Source organism: Rhinoderma darwinii, chromosome 3 (genome assembly GCF_050947455.1).
Source record: "Rhinoderma darwinii isolate aRhiDar2 chromosome 3, aRhiDar2.hap1, whole genome shotgun sequence".
Classification (NCBI taxonomy): Eukaryota; Metazoa; Chordata; class Amphibia; order Anura; family Rhinodermatidae; genus Rhinoderma; species Rhinoderma darwinii.
In genome coordinates this window covers 80157917-80178968 of record NC_134689.1, presented here as the reverse complement: position 1 = coordinate 80178968, position 21052 = coordinate 80157917, and the positions used below count along the sequence as shown (strand labels likewise).

The 21052-nt window shown below is 42.6% G+C and overlaps 1 protein-coding gene across 1 annotated transcript in view; it reads right to left on the bottom strand.

The window, feature by feature from the left end:
• Positions 1-6769: 6769 nt before the first annotated feature.
• The window catches only part of LOC142748964 (rho GTPase-activating protein 7-like), a 74915-nt gene continuing 60632 nt past the window's right edge, over positions 6770-21052 (bottom strand). Inside the window, exons 13-14 of the mRNA XM_075856415.1 lie at positions 8564-8737; positions 6770-8145 (exon numbers count right to left, since the gene is read on the bottom strand). Of these exons, the coding sequence (XP_075712530.1) occupies positions 8043-8145; positions 8564-8737 (277 nt within the window). The 3' untranslated portion in view covers positions 6770-8042. The remainder of the gene's footprint in view (positions 8146-8563; positions 8738-21052) is intronic.

Below are 21052 nucleotides of genomic sequence, written 5' to 3'. Positions count from 1 at the left end.
CACACACACATATATACAAACATATACACATACACACAAATACACCCATATATACACACACACACACACACACACACACACACATACACAAAAACATATACACACACACACCCATATATACACAGAGACACACACACACACACACACTTACCGTTAGCGGAGCGCAGACTTCTCCTTGCGACGGGTGCCTTCCACTGCATCTTCTGCGCATGCGCCGAGAAGCGCCGAGATGCGCGTTCACGAGCAAATGACATCCTCTGCTCAGGGCGCAGAGGATGTCATTACGCATGCGCGGCCACCGCTAATAGCGGTGGCCGGGAACCTAGGCACTAGGGGTCACTTTTTGGAGGTTTCCACTGTTTTGGCACCACAAGACCTCTTCAAACCGGACATGGTGCCTAATAAATTAAATTAATTGCATTTCACCTCTACTTTGCTCTAAATTCCTGTGAAACACCTAAAGGGTTAATAAACTTTCTATATGCTGTTGTGAATACTTTGAGGGGGTCTACTTTCTAAAATGGGGTGTTTGATAGGGGTTTCTAATATATGGGCCCCTCAAAGCAACTTCAGAACTGAACTGGAACCTAAAAAAAAAAAATGAGGCAATACTTCGCTTCTTACATTATACTGATAATGAGCCGTGCCCACCCCGAGATTACCCCAGTTTTGACCGTTTGTATAAACGGAGAACCCTATTAGACCATTTCAGTTCCCGGTTTTCCAAAGCATACACCCCCAAGAATTGTATTTGTATTGAGGAGTCCTTGGTACACTTTAAAGGGAGGCTTCGATTCCGCAGGTACCTGCCGAGTAAGAGGGCAAGGTATGGCGTGAAGATGTATAAGCTGTGCGAGAGGGCATCAGGGTATACCTACAAATTTAGGATATATAAAGGGAAGGACACCAGTATTCAGCCCCCAGAATCCCCCCCCCTTACTGGGAGTTAATGCAAAAATTGTGTAGGATTTGGTGCACCCACTGCTGGACCAGGGTTACCACCTCTACCTGGATAATTTTTATACCAGCGTCACACTCTTCAAGTGCCTCGCTTCCAGAAGTCCTGCGGCATGCGGCACTGTTAGAAGAAATCTGAGAGGCCTCCCTAAGACTCTGCTTGGGCAAACACTCAGAAGGGGTGAGAGCAGGGCACAATCTAGCAGCAACATATTGTGTATCAAGTACAAGAGAGATGTCCTTGTATTGACAACAATACATGGCCACACCAGTACCCATGTACCTGTACGAGGTGCCAATACAGAGACCCCCAAACCAGACTGCATCCTGGACTACAATAGGTACATGGGTGGGGTGGAATTGTCAGATCAAGTCCAGAAGCCCTACAGCAACATGCGGTGTGGTATAAGAAGCTAGCCGTACACATCGTACCGATGGCATTGTACAATGCGTACGTGCTACATCGATGTACAGGCCAGACGGGATCTTTCCTGGAATTTTAAGAGGTGATTATCAAGAACCTAATCTTTAGGAACCAAGAAGGGGGGCACCCAGTACTTCTGGAAGCGAGGCCACACTCATCGTACCAGGGCAACACTTTCCAGGAGAAGTTCCCCAAACTAGCAAGAAGGGAAAAAGTCAAAAGAGGTGCAAAGTCTACTATAAGAGGGGGATAAGGGAGGACACAATATATCAATGTGACACGTGTCCCGAAAAACCAGGGCTCTGTATGAAAGTGTTTTAAAATTTATCATACATCCCTTGACGACACCCCTAGATGAATGCCTTAAGGGTGTCGTTTTTAAAACGGGGTCACTTCTTCGGCGTTTCAACTGTACTGGTACCTCAGGTGCTTCTGCATACATGACTTCGCACCAGAAAATCCCCAGTAGGCCAAATGGTGCTCCTTTCCTTCTGAGCCCTCCCATGGGCCCAAACTGCAGTTTATCACCACAAATGGGGTATTGCCTCACTCAGGACAAATTGGGCAACAAAATGGGGTATTTTATTCCTTGTGAAAATAAGACATTTTTAGCCAAAACGACATCTTATTGGAAAAAATTTCATTTTTTTTATTTTGCATCCCAAATCAAATATGCGCTGTGAAAAAACTGTGGGGTCGAAATGGTAACAACCGCCATAAATTAATTCCTGGAGGGGTGCAGTTTCCAAAATGGGGTGACTTTTGGGGGATTCCTACTTTTTTGGCACCTCAACACCTTCAAACCTGGCATGCTGCCTAAAATATATTCTAATAAAAAAAAGAGGCCCCAAAATGCACTAGGTGCTTCTTTGCTTCTGGGGCTTGTATTTTAGTCCACGAGCACATTAGAGCCACATGTGGGACATTTCTAAAAACTGCAGAATCTGGACAATACATATTTAGTAGTGTTTCTCTGGTAAAACCTTCCGTGTTACGGAAAAAAAATGGAATATAATTGAAATTCAGCAAGAAAAATGAAATTTGCAAATTTCACCTCCACTTTCCTTTAATGCCTGTGAAATGCCTAAAGGGTTAAAAAAAAAAAAACTTTCTAAATGCTGTTTTGAATACTTTGAGGGGTCTAGTTTTTAAAATGGGGTGTTTTATAGGGATTTCTAATACATAGGCCCCTCAAAGCCACTTCAGAACTGAACATGTACCTTTAAAAAGAAAAAAAAGGCTTTTGAAGTGTTAAATAAAAGAATGTTCAAAAAACTATGCCAATCTAAAGTAGACTTATGGGAAATGTGAACTAGTAACTATTTTGGGTGGGAGAACCATCTGTTTTACAAGCAGATTCATTTAAATTCAGAAAAATGCTATTTTTTGTTAATTCTCTAAATTTTGCAATTTTTCACAAATGAACACTGGACTTTTTAGTAGTGGTAAAATTTGGTTGATATATTCAGTGTTCATTTGTGAAAAATTGCAAAATTTAGAGAATTAAGAAAAAATAGCATTTTTCTGAATTTAAATGAATCTGCTTGTAAAACAGATAGTAATACCACACAAAATAGTCACTAGTTAACCCCTTAAGGATGCAGCCTAGTTTGGGCCTGAAGGCTCAGAGCCCTTTTTTCAAATCGGACATATTTCACTTTATGTGGTAAGAACGTCGGAATGCTTAAACCTATCCAAGCGATTCTGAAATTTTCTCGTGAGACATTGGACTTTTTAGTAGTGGTAAAATTTGGTTGATATATTCAATGTCTCACGAGAAAATTTCAGAATCGCTTGGATAGGTTTAAGCATTCCGACGTTCTTACCACATAAAGTGAAATATGTCCGATTTGAAAAAAGGGCTCTGAGCCTTCAGGCCCAAACTAGGCTGCATCCTTAAGGGGTTAACTAGTGACTATTTTGTGTGGTATTACTATCTGTTTTACAAGCAGATACATTTAAATTTAGAACAATGCTAATTTTCTAAAATTTTATCTAAATTTGTGTTTTTACACTAATAAATATTGAATTTATCGACCACATTTTCCACTATCATAAAGTACAATATGTCTTGAGAAAATCTCAGAATCACTTGGATAGGTAAAAGCATTCCGGAGTTACCACATAAAGTGATTCATGTCAGATTTGAAAAATGGGGCTCTGTCATTTAAAAAGTGGCTGCGGTGGGAATGGGTTATAACCCTCAATGCCATTCGTGAATAAATCGGTATCTAGCATTTTTTTAAATGCGGATATAGTATCTGCCATCACATCTTGGGGTAGGGTATTCCATAGCTTGACCACTCTAAGGTTGGATTCACACGAGCATGTTCGGTCCGTATTCATTTATTATTTCTTACTACACATCCCATGCACCAAACACACCACTCCCCTCAAGACTAGTGGGAGTGGCTATTATTTAAAGCACCTGCTCACTCTCCATCAGCGTTTCTGACTTGGCTGTGTCCATTTGTAAGTTTGGCCTTTTTCTGTGTTTTTGTAGATGTTCCCTTGTTTTTATCGGTTTTGTCTGTGCATCAGGAACATTCAGTTCCAGTTAGGGACTCGCAAGTCTGGGGATCCTTGTCGTGGATCGCGAGCTTGCGTCCTTTTGGCCAAAATGATCACTAATGCCCCAGGTATTTTTCATTATTACGTATATTCGCTTCTCTTGGACACAGCCGGGTCTTTGATGCTGGGAGAGCATGGTGTGTTGTTGCTTGGCATAGCAAGCAGGGTAGCCCGCTCTATGAACTATCAAGGCGTCACAAATAGGCTTCTACCTGGCTATACACGTTGTGCCTCATGACGTACACACTATCCCTCCATGTTTCCCACACTTGCACCCCATTATCCATTTATTTCTATTGAGGCACTTCTCATTACTGCCCCCTATACTTCACTTCTAGTATTACACTTGCACACACTATTCATTTATTATTTCTTACTACACATCCCATGCACCACACACACCACTCCCCTCAAGACTAGTGGGAGTGGCTATTTAAAGCACCTGCTCACTCTCCTTCATCAGCGTTTCTGACCTGGCTGTGTCCATTTGTAAGTATGGCCTTTTTCGGTGTTTTTATCATATCCCCTCAAATAGCAACACCAGATGACAAAAATCTAATGGTTAGTTTTTACAAGTGCTGTACCATTTATTAACTGTACATTGTCTGTTACAAAACAGTGACCGTTACATAGTTTGTCTATTGCCAAGATTTGTAACAAATGAATACATAATTGTGAAAAAAACCTGACAATTTAAATTGTAATCATTCTTGTGCAAAACATACATTTAGATTATAAAAATATATCAAACATTGTCATTCTTTATCGATGCAGACAAACGTAACCATTTAATTAGCCTTTTCCTAGCCTTAGAAAATATAAACGGTGTGCAATGCTGAAGGACTCTTTTACAGCTGAGCTATGAAAGTTTAAATATGGGAAATGGTAGTGTCCTGCACATCATCGTTCAAAGATAATACATGCAAGAGGGTTAAAGCTTGGGTCCACATTCAGGTGACTAATTCATATATTTTTTTTTTTTTTTAAAAGTGGATGAATTAAATAATTAGATCAGCAATATTTGGGCTATATTGGTGAACTAGATCTAAGGCCTCATGCACATGACCGTAGCCATGTGCACGGCCGAGATTTTCGGGTCGGCCAGTCACCCGCAAGCCGTGCACATTCACGCATCCTTTATTTCCTGACCCTGAACCGCAGACCACTCCCATAATAAGACATGTCCATTATTTCTGCGTTCCAGGCTCCTGGGCCATGCACGGACCGTAGAAACCACGGGTCGTGTGCATGGCCCCATAGGAATGAATGGGGCCGCAATTCTCCTGTGGATTTTCGGGGGGGAATTGCGGCCGCAAAAGCACGTTTGTGTGCATGGGGCCTTAGCCTCTGTTAGGACAGGCTCACACCACATGTCTGCATCTTGTTAAAAGGTCTTTGATCCTCAGTTAAATATAAACTTGACCAAAAAAAACAGCCAAAAAAATGATAGGCTCCTTTTTTCTGACCGGTCCAGTGCTCATGCACACAACAGTTTTCCTTAAATTTTTTCATATAGTACAATGACCCATTTATTTATATGGGGCCATGCACACATCACTGTTTTTTTTGGAGATCGGTTGTTTTGTACGGCAAGTTATAGATCATCTCCTATCCCTGTCCATTTTTGCAGACCCAGGCCGCCATTCAGGTCTATGGGTCCGCAAAAATAACCGACAGCACACGGAAGCCATGTTCACATTTTACAGATACGTAGCTTTGAAATGCCTGGGAAACCCAATCACGTGACCTGATGGGTGTGGAATGTGAAATACTGATGACATATGGATAGAACACTGCCGTAATATATGGACCGGTTGCAGCCGCAAAAAAAAAAAAGTGGTGTGACCCTAGCCTTAGAGGCACAGTACTGCCTTTTGGTGCCTGAAGTAAGTGATCTGCTCAGCAGACAGTAGTCAGGTCACATACAGTTGTGCCCACAGTACAAGTTAAAATTAATGTTCCTACTCAATTCTACAGGTTAGCAGATACTTGACCAACATGAAAGCTTTGTAGCATCAAGACCTACAAAAATAAATTTATATATAAAAACAAAAAGTCTAGGAGCTTTCGTTCAGAGATATAAAACAAATAAAAAAAAATGGAAGTTATCGAATAGTGAGCAATGTATAAGCAATGTATAAGCAAAAAATAAAATAAAAAAAACAAATAAAAACCTGCCCAATGACCTTGTAACAACCATGTGTCAGGGAGAATTCAATAAACTCCTCTAACAAAAATCAAACTTTTTATGTTTATTAATTAGGTTATCTGTAGACATATTGGCAGTGCCAGGAGGGGCAGCCTTGCCATCTTTGAGTCAACCCAGCAATTCCTGTCAGCAACATGAACATTTAGTCATTGAAGCAAAAATGAGACGAATACATTCATTGTTAAACGGTCACCGGTCCTCTGGTATTTCCTTCAAATAAACATACACCGCTATTAAATTAATTTATGCTAGGACTTTTGTGGTTGACTGAAGAGGGGGGGAAAAAAAAACCAAAAAAAAACACAGTAAGGCTGGATTCACACGAGCACATTACGTCCGTAATGGACGGAACGTATTTCGGCCACAAGTCCCGGACTGAACACCGTGCAGGGAGCCGGGCTCCTAGCATCATAGTTATGTACGACGCTAGGAGTCCCTGCCGGACAACTGTCCCGTACTGAAAACCTTATTACAGTACGGGACAGTAGTTCCACAGAGAGGCAGGGACTCCTAGCGTCGTATATAACTATGATGCTAGGAGCCCGGCTCCCTGCAGTGTGTTCAGTCCGGGACTTGCGGCCAAAATACGTTCCGTCCATTACGGACGTAATGTGCTCGCGGGAATTCAGTCTAAGCAGATCTCTTATTTGGGAACATCTACATCTGAACTGGCAATATCATCATCTACATATGCTATATAGCTGCGTGACATTTACCCTGGGTTCCTTTTGCGTAGAAAAACACAAAAGTAGCAGCATAGATTATATTCTCAGAGGATGCCCTTTGGAATAATACTGTTACAAGGATCCACATACATCTTAAAATACATGTGTACTTCAGAAGTAGTCTTTTTAGAGAAAATACTATTTGTGAGGATATGTTCACACGCGGAGTAAAAAATGCCTGAAAATCAGGAGCTTTTTCCCCTTCAAAACAGCTCTGTACTTTCAGACGTTTTTAGAGCCACTCGCGATTTTAGCTGTGTTTTTCACGGCCGTTTTTGCAGCTTTTTTTCAACAGTGAATGAAAAACTGCTCCAAAGACGTCCCAAGAAGTGACCTGCACCTTTCTCAGGCAGTTTTTCAAAACGGCTGCGTAAAAAAAAACGGCCCATCGGAACAGAACGCAGTTTTTCCCATTGCAAATCAATGGGCTGATGTTTGGAGGCATTCTGCTTCTGATTTTTCGGGCGTTTACACCCCCCTGAAAATAGGCCGTGTGAACATACCCTAAGGGAACCAAAAATGTTACTTTAAAACTACATAGTGCCCATTAACCTCATTGTAACCAGGCTCACGTAGGGGACTCCTGCCCCACTTCTGAGATGTCCATACGACCTTTAATACAATGGGATGTGCAAACTGTATCCCTTTAAAAATGGACCTTCAGGTAGCGCTTTAGGGGACAAGGGCAGATTCCCAGGGTCACAATAGGATTAGTCAGCACTATACACCAATGATTAAACCAAAAATTATTAGCAAGCAGCCATGATTTGTCAAATTTCCAAGTAAAAAACAAACCTATATACAAATCTGCAATATAGTGCGCTCTCACTCATATTACACTTCAAAATGGAACTGGAGTATTTACTCCTTTATTCAGAATTAAAAATATAAATAATGTTATTTGTATAGTGATATTTACAATAAACATTAACTAGATCTATGCATAAAATTTCTTACATAAATAACTGAATAGAACAGATTCAAGTACCATTTACTATATGTTAAAAACAGTCAAAAGAATGACTGTAGAAATGATTTGTATAAAAACAGCAGGGCAAGGCTGCGTATCAATAATTGTCATTTGCTGAGAAACTCTTGTAGTTTTGCATTTCCTCCACCAGAGTGCAGCGTATGCTCCTTCAAACAAAACGGCGGCTCACTTCATTGTCCTTTTCTTGTTGAAGGAATCTTTTATTCTTTGTATTTCGGCAGCACACTTATGACCAAATATTCTGTTGTACCATTCACTAGTACGCCCCCTGCAAAAAAAAAAAAAGTATAAGATGCTATTGTAGAAGTAGTAAATGTGTGGCAATTCATACTACTGCACAATAAGCATAGTATAAGAGGAGCAACACCCAAAGAAAGGTCACTTGCTACTCAGATTTAAAGAACAGTTTGTTCGTGTTTTTTTTTTCTCCTTAGTAGCTTCTAGTCAGTAGCGGCTTTTATCACACATTCAGAATTTATTATTCTTTGTCATGCCTCATTTACAAGGCCTTGCTGGACGCGGATGTTAGAATATTGCATTGACCACCTAGATCTTTACACTAGAATTTGCCCATTTACATTCATAGACAAATGGACATCCAGATCTGGTCTGTTTAGACTACAGGGGTGGGGGGAGATTCGAGCTAGTGTATATGCAAGTTGCCTGCTGATAAGATCCCAACCCACCTTGTATCGGTCCTACAGGTATGAGTTACTTTACACTTCTGATTTCCAAGGCTTTCTATAAGGTGTTCACACAAAATCACATGCCCCAAGATCCCAGTGACTGGAACATCTTCACATTCAACTGAAGTGGCTGCTAAAATACAGGTGCCGCTTTGTGGATCAGTTCTCCATGTTCTGAAAAATAAAAGGTTAGACACGGTTACATTGCAGCCTGCAGTCAGGGCCAGCTCCAAGTTTATGTGGGCCCATGGGTGGGGAAACTCACGGTGTGAGTAAATTGCTACACAGCCCCCTCCCAGGTAGTGCCACACAGCCTTTGGGGCTCCCTCTGGGAGTGAAATCCCCAACCAGAGCATGGCTGGGCATTCAGCTTCAGTCGATGCCCCTGACCTCACCATCCATATATGGACAGGGATTTCAGGGGCAACCCCAGAGCCATAGTCCCAGGCAAAGTTCTAGTAGAGCTGTGTCTGGGACTCCTGCTCCTGACATCACTGACAATATATGGATAGTGATGTCCGTAGCAGAGCTGAATTACTGGGCAGAGCACTAGTAAAGGCTCTGCTCTGGGACTTAGTCTCTGGGGAAGCTGCTGACATCACTGTCCATATATGGACCGTGATGTCAGGGACTTCCCCAGAGACTGAGTCCCAGAGCAGAGCCGCCTCTAGCACCCTGCCTGGGAATCCTCTCCTACTGGCATCACTGACCATATATGGACAGTGATGTCAGGGGCAACCCCTGAGCCTGAGTCCCGGGCAGCCCTCTACTAGCACACTGCCATTTACTAGGCTAGACTCCCAGGCAGAGTAGGGACCTACCTCCCTGCTCTCCCATAGCATTCAATAATCTGTGTCCTAAGGACGCAGAGACTATTGAATGTGGAGTCACTACCGCTATAGCAGCCATAGCAGGGCCACGGTGCATGGGGGCGGGGTGGCCCGTGACGGCAGGCAGCATGGGCCCCCTATCGCAGGCCCCGTAGTGGCTGTTACAGCCGTAGTTATGCCGCCTCCTAGACATTGGCTCCCTCTAAAGGCAGAATCCCTGGCAAGAGTGTCGGCAGCGCTCTGGCCAGGGAGGAGCCATAACAGCAATGGCGGCAGTGTTAATACAGCAATTACTATACTTAAAGGCTATGTGCACCTTAAAAAAAATATTCAATGTGTTCTGTGACTAATTAAATCTAAGCACTTTTTAAATAAAACTTCATAAGAAATAAAAATAAAAAAATGGTGTGTATATATATATATATATATATATACATATATACACACACACACACACACATGTTCAAAAGTTTGGGGTCACCCAGACAATTTCGTGTTTTCCTTGAAAACTCACTCATATTTATCAAATGAGTTGCAAAATGACTAGAATGATTTTTATTTCAAATAATAATTTTCTCCTTCAAACTTTGCTTTCGTCAAAGAATGCTCCATTTGCAGCAATTACAGCACTGCAGACCTTTGCCATTCTAGCTGTCAATTTGCTGAGGTAAATCGGGAGAAATTTCACCCCATGCTTCCAGAAGCCCCTCCCACAAGTTGGATTGGCTTGATGGGCACTTCTTGCGTACCATACGGTCAAGCTTCTCCCACAACAGCTCTATGGGGTTGAGATCTGGTGACTGCGCTGGCCACTCCATTACAGATAGAATACCAGCTGCCTGCTTCTTCCCTAAATAGTTCTTCCATAATTTGGAGGTGTGCTTTGGGTCATTGTCCTGTTGTAGGATGAAATTGGCTCCTATCAAGCGCTGTCCACAGGGTATGGCATGGCGTTGCAAAATGGAGTGCTAGCCTTCCTTATTCAAAATCCCTTTTACCTTGTACAAATCTCCCACATCACCAGCACCAAAGCAACCCCAGAACATCACATTACCTCCGCCATGCTTGACAGATGGCGTCAGGCACTCTTCCAGCATCTTTTCAGTTGTTCTGCGTCTCACAAATGTTCTTCTGTGTGATCCAAACACCTCAAACTTCGATTCGTCTGTCCATAACACTTTTTTCCAATCTTCCTCTGTCCAATGTCTGTGTGCTTTTGCCCATATTAATCTTTTCCTTTTATTAGCCAGTCTCAGATATGGCTTTTTCTTTGCCACTCTGCCCTGAAGGCCAGCATCCCGGAGTCGCCTCTTCACTGTAGACGTTGACACTGGCGTTTTGCGGGTTCTATTTAATGAAGCTGCCAGTTGAGGACCTGTGAGGCATCTATTTCTCAAACTAGAGACTAATGTACATGTCTTGTTGCTCAGTTGTGCAGCGGGGCCTCCCACTTCTTTCTACTCTGGTTAGAGCCCGTTTGTGCTGTCCTCTGAAGATTTCCTACAACGGTGTGTACTACTCCCTTCAGTTTCTTGGCAATTTCTCGCATGGAATAGCCTTCATTTCTAAGAAGAAGAATAGACTGTCGAGTTTCACATGAAAGCTCTCTTTTTCTAGCCATTTTGAGAGTTTAATCGAACCCACAAATGTAATGCTCCAGATTCTCAACTAGCTCAAAGGAAGGTCAGTTTTATAGCTCCTCTAAACAGCAAAACTGTTTACAGCGGTGCTAACATAATTGCACAAGGGGTTTCAAGTGTTTTCTAATCATCCATTAGCCTTCTAACACAGTTAGCAAACATAATGTACCATTAGAACACTGGAGTGATGGTTGCTGGAAGTGGGCCTCTATACACCTATGTAGATATTGCATTAAAACCCAGACGTTTGCAGCTAGAATAGTCATTTAGCATATTAACAATGTATAGAGTGTATTTCTGATTAATTTAATGTTATCCTCATTGAAAAAAAACCTGCTTTTCTGGCAAAAATAAAGAAATTTCTAAGTGACCCTAAACTTTTGAACGATAGTGTACATACATACACACACACATTAAAAATAGGGATACAATGTTTAGTGCAGGGATCCCCTAATAGAGGTTGCATTGCAGTGGCAGGTGGGCTCGCACTATACAAACAGATATATATCTATATATAAAAAAAAATATCTATGTGTTTGTATAGTGCGAGCCCACGTGTGCGCGTGTGCGTGTGTGTGTTATATATAATATTACTCATGGTTTATTATGCATTTTTATTTCATTACCGCTATAGTTATATTAAAAATAGGGATACAATGTTTAGTGTTTTAGGAGGAGCTGACCAACCTGCTTTGTGTGTATGTGTGAACTGACAGCTCAGCTAACAGCGGATCCTGTGGGTGCCCAATATTACGAGGATGTGTGTCAATGCCTTCTATTTTGATCAAGGCTAGACCGAGGGGCCGCTGTAGATAGTGCTTTTAGACTTTGACGGAGAGTGTCAAATGCCTTTGCAGACGCCTAATGGGTAAATTAAGGTCTTTGTAATTAGACTTAACCACAACTCTCTAGGTTAGAAAGCATAGGATTCCTACTCTGAATGGTCCCCGGTTAGAAGTGTACCGCAGGGTTCAGTGCTGGGATCACTATTATTCAACTAGTTGGGCCTCATTCAAGAATTGTACCGAAAGTATTCACTCCCCTTCATGTTTTCCCCGTTTTGTTGAATTAAAAACTTTAATTTATTTATTTTGTGGGGTTTGTACCATTTGCTGTACCAAACATGCAAATATTTATTTTTACTGTGACAGACAAGAAAAAAAAAACAGAACTATCATGTGAATAAGTATTCACCCCCTTGTGGAAACACCTTTTGCTGCAATTACAGATGAAGTCTCTTGGGGTATGTCTCTATTAGCTTAGCACATCTAGAAACTGGGATTTTTGACCATTATTCCATCCACAACTGCTCCATCTCCTTCACTTGAAAACTGCTGTACACCAACACAACCCATCTAACTTGATGTCACAGATTCACAATTGGATTGCGGTCTGGGCTTTGACTAGGTCATTCCAAGACTATTAAAGGTTTCCCCTTAAACCTCTCCAGTGTAGCTTTAGCAGTATTCAAAGGTCATTGTCCTTCTGGAAGGTGAACCTCCAACCCAGTCTCAAATCTCTGGCAGACAAACAGGTTTTCCTCAAGAATCGCCCTGTATTTACTGCCATCTTTCCTGCAATCCTTACCAGTTTCAGTCCCAGTTGATGAAAAGCATCTCCACAGCATGATACTGCCACCACCAAGGGATGGTGTTCTTGGGGTGATGTGAAGTATTGGGTTTGCACCACACACTTCCATAAAGCCCCACTTATGGAGTGTCCATAGTGATTCTATGGAAAGATGCTGCCATCTCCGCTGTGGATCTAGAGCTCCTTCAGTGTTATAGTCACATAGTTCGTACGGTTGAAAAAAAAAAAAAACGGACATATCCATCAAGTTCAACCAAGGAATGGGAAAGAGAAAGATTTTTTACTTTTTTTTTAAATCAAATAGTTAACACAAGTTTTCAGATTATACAAACAAGTATCACATGAGACACTATCCCCCTACCCCATCTCACCCACTTGTAAAAAGAGTACTATGCACTGTATCACCTTACCAAAGTACATCAAACTTCCCAATATTTCCCTACCAACACATCACCCCCCCCAGCAAAATAGTAGCAGACCTAGTCCAATAGCCCAGATACATTACTCAGAAGAGACACCGATGGCAACCCTGGTGACTGCAACCACTTCGTCCACTGACCCTCAAATTTTTTAAGTGCACCATGTTTGAGGTAAATTGCCCTCTAACTGTAGAATACCATTCATATGATCAATTAATTCACTATATGCAGGTGCAGAGGAGTCCAACCAATCAAGGGATCACGTGACATCTGGAGACTAAATACCCCATCTATTAATGCAAAAATCTCTGCCCAATACCTCTGCAGAGCAGGACATCCCCCACATCATATGAATAAGGTCTGCCTGTTCCTCTGGACACCTCGCATCAGTTCAGCGACCTCTCTTCTGTAAGAGCACCGGAGTACGATAAACTCTATGAAGTAAAAATAGCTGGGATCTACGGTGAGCCACATTAAGTGAAATCAACGGGACATCAGCCAGGATGCTTTTCCAAACCTCCTCAGAGATAATATCTACATCACGCGACCATTTCACGCTCACCTTATCCAAAGGGGATTGCAACACAGAAGGTAGTAGTTGACCGTATAGGAATGAAATGACACTCTTCACACTACCTGCAGTCTCAAGCACTCGTATAATCACCGAGGTCTGTACCTACGAGGGAGAGTCACCATATTGAGCGGTTAATGCATGCCGCAATTGTAGATACTGATAATAAAAAAAATAAAAAAATAAATGTAGTGGGCAGAGTAAACTCATCCTTAATTCCTTCCAACAGTTGCAGGAGACCATCCTTCTATAATTGCGCAACATATTTAACCCCAATATTGTCCCACTGTTCAAACCCCCATAATTGATATAGCTCCCATAACCGTACATTATGCCACAGAGGTGCGAATTTAGTAATCCCTGTGATATTTTGTAAATCCCGAGTCTTCCACCAAACATTATGAATCAAAGAAACAGTCGGCATAGGATTGGGAGGAAATATAAAATCGGTGTGCTTCAAGCAGGGACAACAAGGAACCCTGTCCTAACAAATGAGATAATATGGTTCCACTGGAACTCCCGTGATCCGAACCTCCCCAACCTTTAAGAAGTTGCAATTGCGCAGCCAAAAATATACTTGAGGATTAGGGACCGCCAAACCTGCCTCATCAGTGGCCAACTGCAAAGTCTCCAACTTAATTCTAGGAGTTCCCCATCCCCAAATAAATCCCCTAAATATTTGATTAATTCTGTAGAACAGAGTTGGGAATCCATACTGGGGAGTTGTGTAAAACAAAGCAGTTGTGGCATAAAGATAATTTTTAGTAAGCCAACTCTGCCCACCAATCCCAATGGCAATTTACCCCAGGCCTCAGTCTTCATTTTAAATTTCCCCAGAAGTGCCAAGATGTTCAGAGGAATAAAGTCCATAACTCAACGAGTAATCTGTATCCCTAGGTATTTAAACTGTCGTAACCGGGACCATATTCAGATTGGACGGCAAAGAATCCACCAACGGATCCACTGGAAGCAAGGCAGACTTATTCCAATTGATAGCAAGACCAGAATAAGTACCAAACAGTGATAGTTCGAACAGCCTGAGACAAGGACTCCTGCGCATCTCCCAGAAACAAGAGGAGATCGGCATATAATGCCACCTTCTCCTCCAACCCTCCATATTTAAACCCTACAATTTCCTGAATCATCCTAATCTTACTAGCCAAGGGTTCGATCGCCAGAGTGAAGAGCAAGGGTGACAAGGGGCAGCCCTGTCACTTACCCCTTTCCAGAGTAAAAACAGACACCAAATTATTAACCCTTACACGAGCTCTAGGCTTATTATCTAGTGGTCTCAGCCATGATATATCCGGGTCCAAATCCCATCCACTCCATGACAGCCCACAGATAAGCCCATTCCACACTGTCAAATGCTTTAGCAGCTTCCAGAGACAACAACTCTGTTCCCAGGATTATCCGGGACCGCCTGGAGATTCAGGAACAGACGCCTAACATTGATCGCAGTGAAGTTAGATGGCATAAAGCCCACTTGATCATTATGCACAAGTGATGTAACCACCTTTCCCAATCTGAGCGCCAGGACTTTACTTCCAACGGATATAAAAATTTGGGCTAAAGATATGGGACGGTAGGAATCAGGATATTCTGGATCTTTATCTGGCTTTAACCCCTTAATGACCAGCCTATTTGAAACCTTAATGACCAAGGTATTTTTTAAGTTTTTCCATCGTCGCATTCCAAGAGCTATAAAACTTTATTTTTGCGTCGACATAGCTGTATAAGGTCTTGTTTTTTGCGGGCCAAGTTGTATTTTTTAATAGCACCATTTTGGAGGTAAATATTTATTGATTAACTTTTATTAACTTTTTTTTTGGGGGGGGGGGGGGAAATAGTAAAAAACAGACATTTCGCCACTCTTTTTTGCATCCTAAATCTACACCGTTTACCGTGTGGTATAAATAACACAATAACTTTATTCAGCGGGTTGTTACGATTGCAACGATACAAAATTTGTATCGATTTTGTATGTTTTACTACTTTTACAGAGTAAAAACGCTTTTTTTTTCAAAGTTATTTGTTTTTGTGTCTCCATATTTGAAGAGCCATAACTTTTTTATTGTTCTGCAAACGCAGTTGTAGGAGGGCTTTTTTTTGTGGGAAGACTTGTAGTTTATTGGTACCATTTCGGAGTAGATGCGACTTTTTGATCACTTTTTATCACATTTTTCTTTTTTTTAAGGTCAGGATTCACAGAAAACAGCAATTTTTCCATAGTTTATAAAATTTTTACGGCATTCACCGTGCGGGTTAAATAATGTAATAGCTTTATAGTCAGGGTCGTTACAGACGCAGCGATACCAAATATTGCGCAACTTTACTTTATTTTGGTTTTTTAATAGTAAAGCCGTTCGTAAGGGGAAAAGGTGGGTTTTTCATATATATTTTTTTATGAACTTTATTAAACTTTTTTTTTTTTTAATAGTCCCACTAGGGGACTTTAATATGCGATCATCCAATCGCTATTATAATACACTGCAATACTTTTGTATTGCAGTGTATTACTGCCTGTCCGTTTAAAACGGACAGGCATCTGCTAGGACATGCCTCTGGCATGACCTAGCAGGCATTCACTACAGGAAGACCTGGGGGCCTTTATTAGGCCCCCGGCTGCCATCGGAGACAGACACTCGGCGATCTTATCACCGGGTGTCGGTGGGAGAGGGAGCTCCCTCCCTCTCTCCAAAACCACTCAGGATGCGGTGCACGCTATTGAGCAACGCATCTGAGGGGTTAAACGGGTGAGATCGATACTTATAATCGATCTCACACGTTCGAGCAGAGAGATTTAAGGGCTCCCTGCTCTGTTTATTTATTCTGATGCATCGCCGTAAAAAGGCTTATGCATCAGAATAAAGCCCATTAGTGGCCAACGTGGAAAGGCGTATTGCCGGTCACTAATGGGTTAAAACGACTAGGACTGCCTCCATCATTGAAGAGGGCAATCTCCCCTCCTCCCCTGCCACATTGACAACATCTGAGGTAACAAGGCATTATATGTTTTGTAAAGTTCAACCGGGAACCCACCAAGGTCAGGGGCCTTATCATTAGCCATCTGGCGTACTGCCTTCTCCAACTCCTCCAGCGTAATAGGCGCCTCTAGGGAACCGCATCGCTCAGTCGATAAAGACAGCAAGGTAATACCATTGAGATGAACATTTATATCCTCGTCCGAAACCACAACCCTGGAGGCATATAACAACCTATAATACTCACAAAATTGAGTCAAAATATCTTCAGAGTCAGTGAGAAGCTCGCCTTGCCCGTTTCGAATACCTGCCACAAAATGAGCGGCCTGCTGTGTTCTAGCAATAATAGCCAACAAATGTTCGGTACGTTCCACCTCCTCAAAGTATTGCGGTCTCAAACATGCATTTTTTTCTCCGCTCTTTGTTTATCATGTGCGGTGAGTGCATCCTGTGCCTCCCTCCAAGGGCTAAAAATTTTCCTGCGTAGGGCCTAATATATATCTCCCCTCTGTTTCCTGCAGTCGAGACGGTTTCAGCACTCCTAATTCCCTAGTCTTCCTTTTAACTCTAGACACCTTCTATAAAGAGTCTCCGTAAGAAGGCTTTCATTGCATCCCAAACCACCAGTATAGAAGCAGAACCCACATTCTGTTGGAAATACTCCTTCAATCTGTCTAGTATGCCCCCGCCCACCAACTTCAACCAGAATGGGTTAGGTTTCCAGCCCGGACGTCTATTAGGTGCAACAACCTGTAACCTCAAAGTCAATAAGACAGGAGTGTGATCTGATAAAGAGCGCAGAAGGTACCTTACACATTCAGCATATGGCAACATGCAGGTATTTCCCAAACACAGGTCTATACGAGATAATGAATTGAGGCGCAGAAAAACAATACTGTTACAGGTCCGGCACCCGGAGCCTCCAGACATCATGCAGATCCAACGCTCGTAAGAAATGACCGAATCTAGTAACACCAAAGGAAGGAGGTGCAGCAACCATCGGGAATTTATCTAAAAATGGGTCAAGAAAATTATTAAAATCTCCTAAGACGACCAATGGAGCCTCCGGAGCACCCACCATGAAACCCAGAGCTGGATTTAAGCACTGTACTCGAAAACGGCGGTGGAACATAAATGGCAATGATAATACACAGAATCCCATATAGTTTACAATACAGGCAAAACATATCTCCCCTCCTTGTCCACTTCCAACCTGAGACATTAAATGGCAGACTTCTATGTACTAGAATACAAACACCTCTCGAATAAGAGAACGTGGAATGGAACTCATGTGAAATCCATGCCCTTCTAAGTGTACAGATTCAGGTAACAGATGCGTTTCTTGTAAGCATACCGGAGCAGGCAAATATTCCTGAAAGGCAGTACAGATTGCTTAGCGTTTAGTAGTATCATTTAAGCCTCGGACATTCCACGTTAGAAAATTAAACTTTTCCCGCCATAGAAACAGGTAGAATGTGGCAAACAGAGGACAACATTATCCCCGAATGAGACAAGCAATGATCCCCTGACAAGTGCATAGTACTCTCCATCGAATCTATTTACCCCCCCCCCCAACAAAACGGCATTAGACAGCAAGTTCAGCCTTCCACGCGAGAAGGCGGAGGGGGGGGGGGGGGTGGGTATTGAAACAAGGCCGTACCTAGCAATCATACATTCTAAACGTTGCAGTACCCCAGACGTACCAGCAGAGCAGCCAAAAACCACCCCGTTATAAAGCTGTAGTGCTAGTATCAAAAGACATGTGAAACATAGTCCAGAACAATAGCTCCAGTACATTCCCCCCACCATCAGTAGGATAAGAGCTACCAGCATCTAACATTTAGTACACAAAATAACAAGTAAATGGAGAGAACAGTAGAACTTGCAAAATAACTCAGTTCAGAAACCAGCTTGTAGGAGTGAATCTTTACACAGTCCAAGACCAACTTGCTCCATCACAGAGCAGGAAAACACTTCAGCAAAAAAGTCATACAAAGTAAACTCAAGTATCTTCTCTTCTGTCTTGGCGCAACCGTCTCTCATGCCGCTCAATCCAGGACATCGCCTACACTGGCGTAACGAAAAAGTGAGTCTCGCCAAGTGCAGCAACACGTAACTTGGCCGGATACAGCATACCATAAGCCACATTCAGAAGATGTAATTTGGGGATGACTTAAAGAAACGTAGCTAGTCTTCGATGCACATCTGCTGAGTAATCAGGATAAATAGACACATTGGCACCTTGAATAGTAAGGTCTGCATGGTCACGCGCTTTACGTAATACCATGTCTCTGTCCCTGTAATGCAGCAACTTGATCAAAATGGGACAAGGAGGAGCCCCTGGTGGTAAAGGCCGGGTGGGGACCCTGTGAGCCCTTTCAATAGCAAATAACTGCGACAAAGTAGTGCGGCCAATTTTCTCCTGCAACCATTTTTCAAAATAGTCGTCGGGCTGATTACCTTCAGCTCTTTCAGGGACACCCACCAATCTGATGTTATTACGACATGATCGGTTCTCCAGATCAGCTTTCGCCTTCAGAGCCACAATTTCTTGTGCATGCTGTCTAGTCCCTCTGACTCATGGTGTCACAGTATCCTCCAACTCAGATATCCGACCCTCCATTGCGGTCGTACGTTCCGTGACCCTCTGTATGTCATGTTTGCTAATAGCCAGAGATTCCATAATGCCCCCTCACTTGCAGCTGAAGGGTACAAAGAGCAGAATTGCATTGTTTGACCGCCATAAACACATCTTTACGGGTAGGCTCAGAGGCGACCTCAGGCTGTGTAAGAGTCTCTGTTTGAGGGATATTAGCAATATCTGTCAATCCCTGTTCAACTGCATGAATCTCAGATACAGTCTCTTCCCCCAACAGACCCATAGGCAAAGCAGCAACAGTACCAGGGTTAACAGAAGCCATAGGTGACCCATCTGGCAACGGCATAGCCAAAGAATGAGCAAATTGCTCAAGATGGGCCGCTATCTCCCGTTGAATATCAGGTTTCCTGGGTTCTTTAACAGCCACAGCAGTACCCTCCGGATAGCCCTTGTCCCTAGCACTCTGTCCACCCTTGCTTTTCTTAGACATATTGAGGTCCTGTGTGCTACAGGGAAGGAATATATGGCTGCTCTGAGGACTTATATAGGAGGATCTCTCCTAACTACGTCGAGATCTTGTTCCCGGTGGCAGCCGGGATAGCATGTACTCACGTTCCCCTCGTGGCAAACCGTCCAGTAATCCTCGTAGGTACGGCACAGGACAGCAGCACCACACAGAATCAAAGTCCCTCCGAGTCCGTCCAAGCACAGAAGAGAACCGAGAAGCAGCTGCCACACCACATGGCTGATAGATGGCGCTTCTGGTAGGTATAAAATATAGTTATTCAGGATGTATGGCGGGAGCTCCTGCAGCACACGTCCGGCTACATGCTAGGTCAGGCCACTCCCCACAAAGAGAAAGATTTCTACATGTAGGAGCTGATGTTCTTTCGTTCTAGGAAATTATCGAAACCTTTTTTAAAGCCATCTACTGTCCCTGCTGTGACCAGCTCCTGCGGTAGACTATTCCATAGATTCACAGTTCTCACTGTAAAGAATGTTTGTCGCCTCTGCAGATTGAACCTTTTTTTCGCCAGAAGAGGGAGTGCCCCATTGTTTTTTGAGGGGGCTTTGCATGGAACAGGATTTCACCATATTTTTTGTATGTGCCATTCATATAAGTTAGTAGTCCCTTTTCAAATCCTTTCTATGAACTGGAGCCCAGAACCAAACTGCATATTCCAGATAGGGCCGTACTAATGGTTTGTAAAGTGGTAATATTACATCCCTGTCCCGCGAGTCCATGCCTCTTAATACACGACAATATCTTGCCGGCCTTTGAAGCAGTTCATTGACATTGCATGCTTTTATTTAGCCTATGATGTACAAGTACATCCAGATCCTTCTCAACAAGTGACTCCCCCAGTGTAGCTCCCCCTAGGACATATGCATTTGGGTACCAACAACCTGCATGCATCATAACTTTACATTTATCTACATTAGACCTCATTTGCCAAGTGGATGCCCAAACGCAGTGTCCAAAACAGCTTGCAATTTACGAACATCTTCCATAGACTGAATACTACGTAGCTTGGTGTCATCTGCAAAAATATAAATAGTGCTATTAATCCCATTCTCTAGATCATTCATAAAACAGTGGTCCCAGCACACCACTTATAAGCGGGGACCATTCAGAGTAGGAATCATTGATGACAACTCTCTAATTGGATTGAGAATTGCCTCAAAGACCATATCCAAACTATACTTTCTAAACCTATAGCCCTTCATTTATTGACAACTTCTGCCCTTAAAAAAAAATAAAAAATAGTATTACAAGTGACAGCCAGCATAGTTTTACGGTCACGTAATCCTGTATATAGGCCCTCAAACATTTCCCCCACGATGGATGTTTAGCT